Here is an 11,137-nt window from a genome sequence, read left to right on the forward strand (position 1 = left end):
GATGCACGAGTTGTCCAAGTTACAGTCATCGTTATTCTTACAGGCTATTAATATTTGTGGGAAAATGGGTTGAGGTGGAGGGGTGGGGAGTGGCGGCTCTGGCGGCTGTGTGGAAGGGAACAGGGCAATGGGTGGAAGAGGAGTGGAGATGGGTCCTATCCCAGGCTGCAGAGGCTGCTGTGGCAGCGGTGTGTGATCCCCAATCATTGGAGGCGGCGTCGTCGTCGGCCCCACCACAGCTAATGCTGAACACTTGAGTGTGGGGTTCCCAGTGGTGCCTGGAGGACATCTGCACTCTATCTTATGTGCTCTTGTCTGACATTCAGCATTTTCACCACACAGGGCTGGATGACACACATCAAGACACAGCTGATTGACACACGAATTGTCATATGGACATTGATCTGTACTTTCACACCCAACTGCTAAAGGAGAAGCTGTAGGCGGAGGCGGGGGTCTGATAACAGGAGGTGGGGATGGCTTGGGTGTTCCTACCTCAGCCAGTGGTGGTGGGGGGCTTGAGCCCGGTGTCGCCACTGGCATGATTGGCTTGTCTATCAATGGTGGTGGAGTTTCCATGGTGGGCGTGAGGGGCGTTGTGTGCTCTACAAGCACTGCCTGGCAGCCGTCTGTAGGAGTGCCACTTGTGCCTTGGGGGCACTCACAAACAGGACGGTGATTGAAGATCTGGCAGGCAGCATTCTCTCCGCAGATACCCAAAGCACAGACATCATAACATATGTGGTTGAGACAGGAGTTGTCTATAGGGCATTCATCATTGTTTTTGCAAGCGATAACAATATGAGGCTGAATAGGAGGTATTGGGGGCCTCGGTGTCAGAGGTTCAGGTGTTGTGGTGGGCATCTCTACTAAAGGTGGAGGCCTGGGGGATGCAGGTGGTTGAATGGGCACCTCTGGTTCATGAGGTGAATGAGGAGTGCTGTGACCCATGGGAGGTGAAGGCTCCTCTGGGCTCTCCGTAGCTTGAGCTATGCACTCTATGGTAGGATTCCCGCTGGTACCACTGGGGCACACACAAGAGGGCCGATGCCCTGTTGTCTCACAATTGGCATTGATACCACACAACCCAGGATAACATACGTCAAAGCACAGTTTGTTAACACAAGTGTTATCAAATGGACACTCATCATTGCTGGTGCAGCCAATAGGAAGAGGTGGAGGAGTGGGCACCTTGGGTACTACTGGTAGAGGGGGCTCCGTAGGGCTGGGTGGAGGCTTAGACACCAGAGGGGGCAAGGGATCTACGCTAACACCTGCAACAGGTCTCGTAGGTTCACCAGGAGGTGCTGGTGTTATCTTGGCTATTGGTGGTTCAGTTTCAGGTCGAACAGTGCCTATAGAAGAGCATCTTTGCTGTGGATTTCCTGTTGTACCAGGTGGACACAGACATACTGGCCTGTGATATAAAATTTTGCAATCGGCATCTTCACCACAAATGCCTAGGCTGCAAACATTGTAACAAATTTGGTTCAGGCATGAATTGTCCATGTCACAGTCATCATTGTTTTTACAAGCAACTGAACCTAGAGGAACAATTGTAGGTGGAAACGGTCGTGATGTTGGTGGTTCTGTAGGTGGGCGTTTTGGCTCCTCGCCTATAGGAGGAAGTATTGTTCCTGTGGGACCAGGAATTGGACTTATGATTGTATCTGCTCCAGGAAGTCTATCTCCAGCAACCGGACTAGTCGGAGGAACTGGTTTATCCACAGCAAGAGCCGAGCATTTAATATTGGGATTACCAATGGTTCCTGGTGGACATGTGCAAGTGGGACGGTGTCCAACTGTCTGACACTCTGCATTTTCCCCACATAAACCAGGATGACAAATGTCAAAACAAAGTTTGTTGACACAGGAGTTATCAAACGGACACTCATCAGAGCTCTCACATCCTACAGCCATAGGACCAGGTGTTGGTGGTGGTGGAGGCTGTGTCACTGGTGGTGGTCTGGGTCTCGGTGTTGGGTGCTCAGTCAGTGGTGGTAAACCTGGACTTGTTGGTGCAGGTAATGGACGTACTGGGTCGCCAGGTTGAGTAGGCACAATTTCTGCCATGGGAGGTTGTTGGGTTGCTGGTCTTTCTATCAGTAAAGACACACATTCTCGCAAAGGATTTCCCGTGGTTCCTGGAGGACAGCTACAGACTGGACGATGATTGTCGATCTTACATTCTGCGTCCTCGCCACAGACTCCAAGACTGCACACATCATAGCAATGTTTATTGATGCAAGAGTTGTCTTGTGTGCAGTCATCATTATTCTTACATGCAATGACAACTGGTAGAGTGATTGGATCAGGAGTTGGTCTTGGAATTGTCGGTTCTGGAGGTGGTGTTGTTGGCCGTTCAGCTAAAGGTGGTGGAGCAGGAGAGGTGAGACCTGGTGCCGGAAAAACTGGCTCTCCAGGCGGTAACACTGAAGTACCTGCCACTGGACTGTGGGTAACAGGCCTGTCGGTAGCGACAGCTATACACTTCTGCGTGGGATTGCCTGTCGTGCCTGGAGGACAGACACAGGTGGGTCTGTGGTCCACGGTCTTACAGTCAGCAGCCTCACCACACAGACCAGGGTGACAGATGTCTAGACAGATGCGATTGATGCAGCTAGTTTCAAAGGGACAATTATCAGTGCTCTCACATCCTACAGCATTTGGTGGAGCAGTTGGTATTGCAGGAGGCAGTGGAACTGGAGGTTCTGTAGGTGGTGGAACTGGAGCTTCAGCTAAAGGTTGTGGTTTTGGTGATGTAGGACTAGCAAGTGGGCGGATTGGTGAGTCACTAGTTGTAAGCAGTTCAACACTGGGACGTTGGGTGGTAATCTCAGGCTTTTCTGTCGCAATTGCTTTGCATCCTGCTTGTGGATTTCCAGTTGTTCCAGGTTGACAAAGGCACACTGGTCTGTGATTGATACTCACACATTCTGATTGTTCACCGCAAATGCTCAGGCTACAAACATTGTAACAAATTTGGTTCAGGCATGAATTGTCCATGTCACAGTCATCATTGTTTTTACAAGCAACTGAACCTAGAGAAACAATTGCAGGTGGAACCGGTCGTGATGTTGGTGGTTCTGTAGGTGGGCGTTTTGGCTCCTCGCCTATAGGAGGAAGTATTGTTCCTGTGGGACCTGGAATTGGACTTATGATTGTTTCTGCTCCAGGAAGTCTATCTCCAGCAACCGGACTAGTCGGAGGAACTGGTTTATCCACAGCAAGAGCCGAGCATTTAATGGTGGGATTACCGATGGTTCCTGGTGGACATGTGCAAGTTGCAATGTGTTCAACTGTCTGACACTCTGCATTTTCCCCACATAAACCAGGATGACAAATGTCAAAACAAAGTTTGTTGACACAGGAGTTATCAAACGGACACTCATCAGAGCTCTCACATCCTACAGCCATAGGACCAGGTGTGGGTGGTGGTGGAGGCTGTGTCACTGGTGGTGGTCTGGGTCTCGGTGTTGGGGGCTCAGCCAGTGGTGGTAAACCTGGACTTGTTGGTGCAGGTAATGGACGTACTGGGTCGCCAGGTTGAGTAGGCAAAATTTCTGCCATGGGAGGTTGTTGGGTTGCTGGTCTTTCTATCAGTAAAGACACACATTCTCGCAAAGGATTTCCCGTGGTTCCTGGAGGACAGCTACAGACTGGACGATGATTGTCGATCTTACATTCTGCGTCCTCGCCACAGACTCCAAGACTGCACACATCATAGCAATGTTTATTGATGCAAGAGTTGTCTTGTGTGCAGTCATCATTATTCTTACATGCAATGACAACTGGTAGAGTGATTGGATCAGGAGTTGGTCTTGGAATTGTCGGTTCTGGAGGTGGTGTTGTTGGCCGTTCAGCTAAAGGTGGTGGAGCAGGAGAGGTGAGACCTGGTGCCGGAAAAACTGGCTCTCCAGGCGGTAACACTGAAGTACCTGCCACTGGACTGTGGGTAACAGGCCTGTCGGTAGCGACAGCTATACACTTCTGCGTGGGATTGCCTGTCGTGCCTGGAGGACAGACACAGGTGGGTCTGTGGTCCACGGTCTTACAGTCAGCAGCCTCACCACACAGACCAGGGTGACAGATGTCTAGACAGATGCGATTGATGCAGCTAGTTTCAAAGGGACAATTATCAGTGCTCTCACATCCTACAGCATTTGGTGGAGCAGTTGGTATTGCAGGAGGCAGTGGAACTGGAGGTTCTGTAGGTGGTGGAACTGGAGCTTCAGCTAAAGGTTGTGGTTTTGGTGATGTAGGACTAGCAAGTGGGCGGATTGGTGAGTCACTAGTTGTAAGCAGTTCAACACTGGGACGTTGGGTGGTAATGTCAGGCTTTTCTGTCGCAATTGCTTTGCATCCTGCTTGTGGATTTCCAGTTGTTCCAGGTTGACAAAGGCACACTGGTCTGTGATTGATACTCACACATTCTGATTGTTCACCGCAAATGCTCAGGCTACAAACATTGTAACAAATTTGGTTCAGGCATGAATTGTCCATGTCACAGTCATCATTGTTTTTACAAGCAACTGAACCTAGAGGAACAATTGCAGGTGGAACCGGTCGTGATGTTGGTGGTTCTGTAGGTGGGCGTTTTGGCTCCTCGGCTATAGGAGGAAGTATTGTTCCTGTGGGACCTGGAATTGGACTTATGATTGTTTCTGCTCCAGGAAGTCTATCTCCAGCAACCGGACTAGTCGGAGGAACTGGTTTATCCACAGCAAGAGCGGAGCATTTAATGGTGGGATTACCGATGGTTCCTGGTGGACATGTGCAAGTTGCAATGTGTTCAACTGTCTGACACTCTGCATTTTCCCCACATAAACCAGGATGGCAAATGTCAAAACAAAGTTTGTTGACACAGGAGTTATCAAACGGACACTCATCAGAGCTCTCACATCCTACAGCCATAGGACCAGGTGTGGGTGGTGGTGGAGGCTGTGTCACTGGTGGTGGTCTGGGTCTCGGTGTTGGGGGCTCAGCCAGTGGTGGTAAACCTGGACTTGTTGGTGCAGGTAATGGACGTACTGGGTCGCCAGGTTGAGTAGGCACAATTTCTGCCATGGGAGGTTGTTGGGTTGCTGGTCTTTCTATCAGTAAAGACACACATTCTCGCAAAGGATTTCCCGTGGTTCCTGGAGGACAGCTACAGACTGGACGATGATTGTCGATCTTACATTCTGCGTCCTCGCCACAGACTCCAAGACTGCACACATCATAGCAATGTTTATTGATGCAAGAGTTGTCTTGTGTGCAGTCATCATTATTCTTACATGCAATGACAACTGGTAGAGTGATTGGATCAGGAGTTGGTCTTGGAATTGTCGGTTCTGGAGGTGGTGTTGTTGGCCGTTCAGCTAAAGGTGGTGGAGCAGGAGAGGTGAGACCTGGTGCCGGAAAAACTGGCTCTCCAGGCGGTAACACTGAAGTACCTGCCACTGGACTGTGGGTAACAGGCCTGTCGGTAGCGACAGCTATACACTTCTGCGTGGGATTGCCTGTCGTGCCTGGAGGACAGACACAGGTGGGTCTGTGGTCCACGGTCTTACAGTCAGCAGCCTCACCACACAGACCAGGGTGACAGATGTCTAGACAGATGCGATTGATGCAGCTAGTTTCAAAGGGACAATTATCAGTGCTCTCACATCCTACAGCATTTGGTGGAGCAGTTGGTATTGCAGGAGGCAGTGGAACTGGAGGTTCTGTAGGTGGTGGAACTGGAGCTTCAGCTAAAGGTTGTGGTTTTGGTGATGTAGGACTAGCAAGTGGGCGGATTGGTGAGTCACTAGTTGGAAGCAGTTCAACACTGGGACGTTGGGTGGTAATGTCAGGCTTTTCTGTCGCAATTGCTTTGCATCCTGCTTGTGGATTTCCAGTTGTTCCAGGTTGACAAAGGCACACTGGTCTGTGATTGATACTCACACATTCTGATTGTTCACCGCAAATGCTCAGGCTACAAACATTGTAACAAATTTGGTTCAGGCATGAATTGTCCATGTCACAGTCATCATTGTTTTTACAAGCAACTGAACCTAGAGGAACAATTGCAGGTGGAAGCGGTCGTGATGTTGGTGGTTCTGTAGGTGGGCGTTTTGGCTCCTCGGCTATAGGAGGAAGTATTGTTCCTGTGGGACCTGGAATTGGACTTATGATTGTTTCTGCTCCAGGAGGTCTCTCTCCAGCAACCGGACTAGTCGGTGGAACTGGTTTATCCACAGCAAGAGCCGAGCATTTAATGGTGGGATTACCGATGGTTCCTGGTGGACATGTGCAAGTTGCAATGTGTTCAACTGTCTGACACTCTGCATTTTCCCCACATAAACCAGGATGACAAATGTCAAAACAAAGTTTGTTGACACAGGAGTTATGGAACGGACACTCATCAGAGCTCTCGCATCCTACAGCCATAGGACCAGGTGTGGGTGGTGGTGGAGGCTGTGTCACTGGTGGTGGTCTGGGTCTCGGTGTTGGCTGCTCAGCCAGTGGTGGTAAACCTGGACTTGTTGGTGCAGGTAATGGACGTACTGGGTCGCCAGGTTGAGTAGGCACAATTTCTGCCATGGGAGGTTGTTGGGTTGCTGGTCTTTCTATCAGTAAAGACACACATTGTCGCAAAGGATTTCCCGTGGTTCCTGGAGGACAGCTACAGACTGGACGATGATTGTCGATCTTACAGTCTGCGTCCTCGCCACAGACTCCAAGACTGCACACATCATAGCATTGTTTATTGATGCAAGAGTTGTCTTGTGTGCAGTCATCATTATTCTTACATGCAATGACAAATGGTGGAGTGATTGGAGAAAGAGTTGGTCTTGGAATTGTCGGTTCTGGAGGTGGTGTTGTTGGCCGTTCAGCTAAAGGTGGTGGAGCAGGAGAGGTGAGACCTGGTGCCGGTAAAACTGGCTCTCCAGGCGGTAACACTGAAGTACCTGCCACTGGACTGTGGGTAACAGGCCTGTCGGTAGCGACAGCTATACACTTCTGCGTGGGATTGCCTGTCGTGCCTGGAGGACAGACACAGGTGGGTCTGTGGTCTACGGTCTTACAGTCAGCAGCCTCACCACACAGACCAGGGTGACAGATGTCTAGACAGATGCGATTGATGCAGCTAGTTTCAAAGGGACAATTATCAGTGCTCTCACATCCTACAGCATTTGGTGGAGCAGTTGGTATTGCAGGAGGCAGTGGAACTGGAGGTTCTGTAGGTGGTGGAACTGGAGCTTCAGCTAAAGGTTGTGGTTTTGGTGATGTAGGACTAGCAAGTGGGCGGATTGGTGAGTCACTAGTTGGAAGCAGTTCAACACTGGGACGTTGGGTGGTAATGTCAGGCTTTTCTGTCGCAATTGCTTTGCATCCTGCTTGTGGATTTCCAGTTGTTCCAGGTTGACAAAGGCACACTGGTCTGTGATTGATACTCACACATTCTGATTGTTCACCGCAAATGCTCAGGCTACAAACATTGTAACAAATTTGGTTCAGGCATGAATTGTCCATGTCACAGTCATCATTGTTTTTACAAGCAACTGAACCTAGAGGAACAATTGCAGGTGGAAGCGGTCGTGATGTTGGTGGTTCTGTAGGTGGGCGTTTTGGCTCCTCGGCTATAGGAGGAAGTATTGTTCCTGTGGGACCTGGAATTGGACTTATGATTGTTTCTGCTCCAGGAGGTCTCTCTCCAGCAACCGGACTAGTCGGTGGAACTGGTTTATCCACAGCAAGAGCCGAGCATTTAATGGTGGGATTACCGATGGTTCCTGGTGGACATGTGCAAGTTGCAATGTGTTCAACTGTCTGACACTCTGCATTTTCCCCACATAAACCAGGATGACAAATGTCAAAACAAAGTTTGTTGACACAGGAGTTATGGAACGGACACTCATCAGAGCTCTCGCATCCTACAGCCATAGGACCAGGTGTGGGTGGTGGTGGAGGCTGTGTCACTGGTGGTGGTCTGGGTCTCGGTGTTGGCTGCTCAGCCAGTGGTGGTAAACCTGGACTTGTTGGTGCAGGTAATGGACGTACTGGGTCGCCAGGTTGAGTAGGCACAATTTCTGCCATGGGAGGTTGTTGGGTTGCTGGTCTTTCTATCAGTAAAGACACACATTGTCGCAAAGGATTTCCCGTGGTTCCTGGAGGACAGCTACAGACTGGACGATGATTGTCGATCTTACAGTCTGCGTCCTCGCCACAGACTCCAAGACTGCACACATCATAGCATTGTTTATTGATGCAAGAGTTGTCTTGTGTGCAGTCATCATTATTCTTACATGCAATGACAAATGGTGGAGTGATTGGAGAAAGAGTTGGTCTTGGAATTGTCGGTTCTGGAGGTGGTGTTGTTGGCCGTTCAGCTAAAGGTGGTGGAGCAGGAGAGGTGAGACCTGGTGCCGGAAAAACTGGCTCTCCAGGCGGTAACACTGAAGTACCTGCCACTGGACTGTGGGTAACAGGCCTGTCGGTAGCGACAGCTATACACTTCTGCGTGGGATTGCCTGTCGTGCCTGGAGGACAGACACAGGTGGGTCTGTGGTCTACGGTCTTACAGTCAGCAGCCTCACCACACAGACCAGGGTGACAGATGTCTAGACAGATGCGATTGATGCAGCTAGTTTCAAAGGGACAATTATCAGTGCTCTCACATCCTACAGCATTTGGTGGAGCAGTTGGTATTGCAGGAGGCAGTGGAACTGGAGGTTCTGTAGGTGGTGGAACTGGAGCTTCAGCTAAAGGTTGTGGTTTTGGTGATGTAGGACTAGCAAGTGGGCGGATTGGTGAGTCACTAGTTGTAAGCAGTTCAACACTGGGACGTTGGGTGGTAATGTCAGGCTTTTCTGTCGCAATTGCTTTGCATCCTGCTTGTGGATTTCCAGTTGTTCCAGGTTGACAAAGGCACACTGGTCTGTGATTGATACTCACACATTCTGATTGTTCACCGCAAATGCTCAGGCTACAAACATTGTAACAAATTTGGTTCAGGCATGAATTGTCCATGTCACAGTCATCATTGTTTTTACAAGCAACTGAACCTAGAGGAACAATTGCAGGTGGAAGCGGTCGTGATGTTGGTGGTTCTGTAGGTGGGCGTTTTGGCTCCTCGGCTATAGGAGGAAGTATTGTTCCTGTGGGACCTGGAATTGGACTTATGATTGTTTCTGCTCCAGGAGGTCTCTCTCCAGCAACCGGACTAGTCGGTGGAACTGGTTTATCCACAGCAAGAGCCGAGCATTTAATGGTGGGATTACCGATGGTTCCTGGTGGACATGTGCAAGTTGCAATGTGTTCAACTGTCTGACACTCTGCATTTTCCCCACATAAACCAGGATGACAAATGTCAAAACAAAGTTTGTTGACACAGGAGTTATGGAACGGACACTCATCAGAGCTCTCGCATCCTACAGCCATAGGACCAGGTGTGGGTGGTGGTGGAGGCTGTGTCACTGGTGGTGGTCTGGGTCTCGGTGTTGGCTGCTCAGTCAGTGGTGGTAAACCTGGACTTGTTGGTGCAGGTAATGGACGTACTGGGTCGTCAGGTTGAGTAGGCACAATTTCTGCCATGGGAGATTGTTGGGTTGCTGGTCTTTCTATCAGTAAAGACACACATTGTCGCAAAGGATTTCCCGTGGTTCCTGGAGGACAGCTACAGACTGGACGATGATTGTCGATCTTACAGTCTGCGTCCTCGCCACAGACTCCAAGACTGCACACATCATAGCATTGTTTATTGATGCAAGAGTTGTCTTGTGTGCAGTCATCATTATTCTTACATGCAATGACAAATGGTGGAGTGATTGGAGAAAGAGTTGGTCTTGGAATTGTCGGTTCTGGAGGTGGTGTTGTTGGCCGTTCAGCTAAAGGTGGTGGAGCAGGAGAGGTGAGACCTGGTGCCGGTAAAACTGGCTCTCCAGGCGGTAACACTGAAGTACCTGCCACTGGACTGTGGGTAACAGGCCTGTCGGTAGCGACAGCTATACACTTCTGCGTGGGATTGCCTGTCGTGCCTGGAGGACAGACACAGGTGGGTCTGTGGTCCACGGTCTTACAGTCAGCAGCCTCACCACACAGACCAGGGTGACAGATGTCTAGACAGATGCGATTGATGCAGCTAGTTTCAAAGGGACAATTATCAGTGCTCTCACATCCTACAGCATTTGGTGGAGCAGTTGGTATTGCAGGAGGCAGTGGAACTGGAGGTTCTGTAGGTGGTGGAACTGGAGCTTCAGCTACAGGTGGTGGTTTTGGTGATGTAGGACTAGCAAGTGGGCGGATTGGTGGGTCACTAGTTGGAAGCAGTTCAACACTGGGACGTTGGGTGGTAATGTCAGGCTTTTCTGTCGCATATGCTTTGCAATCTACTTGTGGGTTTCCAGTTGTCCCAGGTGGACAAAGGCACACCGGTCTGTGATTGATCGACCTGCAATCAGAGTTATCGCCACAAACTCCAAGACTGCAAACGTCGTAACAAAGTGTGTTCAGGCATGAATGTTCCATGTCACAGTCATCATTGTTTTTACAGGCAACTGTTAATAGAGGAGCTATTGTAGGTGGCAGAGGTCTTTTGATTGGAGGCTGTGGAGGAGGATGTGTTGGGTACTCTGCTAGAGGAGGAAGTACTGTGGCTATGGAACCTGAGATGATATGGATGGTTGTCTCTTCTTCAGAAACCGGTTTACCTCCGGAAACCGGAGGAGCTGAAGAAACAGGTTTATGCACTGCAAGAGCCGAGCATTTAATGGTAGGATTACCTGTGGTTCCTGGTGGACATGTGCAAGAGGGACGGTGTCCAGATGTCTGACACTCTGCATTTTCTCCACAAAATCTAGGATGGCAAATGTCAAAACAGACTTTGTTGACACAGGAGTTATGGAACGGACACTCATCAGAGCTCTCACATCCTACAGCCATAGGACCAGGTGTTGGTGGTGGTGGAGGCTGTGTCACTGGTGGTGGTCTGGGTCTCGGTGTTGGGTGCTCAGCCAGTGGTGGTAAACCTGGACTTGTTGGTCCAGGTAATGGACGGACTGGGTCGCCAGGTTCTGGAGGTATAATTTCTTTCATGGGAGGTAGTAGGATATCAGGTCTGTCTGTCTGTAAAGACACACATTTTTTAAGAGGATTTCCCGTGGTTCCTGGAGGA

General features: G+C 49.9%; 1 protein-coding gene across 1 annotated transcript in view; it reads right to left on the bottom strand.

Moving 5' to 3' along the window:
* Nucleotides 1-11,137, bottom strand: part of LOC123745476 (uncharacterized) — a 77,716-nt gene that overhangs the window by 10,703 nt on the left and 55,876 nt on the right. Inside the window, exon 25 of the mRNA XM_069312248.1 lies at nucleotides 1-11,088. This exon is cut by the window's left edge and continues 1,126 nt beyond it. Coding sequence (XP_069168349.1) covers nucleotides 1-11,088 — 11,088 coding nt within the window. The remainder of the gene's footprint in view (nucleotides 11,089-11,137) is intronic.

The sequence above is a fragment of the Procambarus clarkii genome, chromosome 71 (genome assembly GCF_040958095.1).
Source record: "Procambarus clarkii isolate CNS0578487 chromosome 71, FALCON_Pclarkii_2.0, whole genome shotgun sequence".
Classification (NCBI taxonomy): domain Eukaryota; kingdom Metazoa; phylum Arthropoda; class Malacostraca; order Decapoda; family Cambaridae; genus Procambarus; species Procambarus clarkii.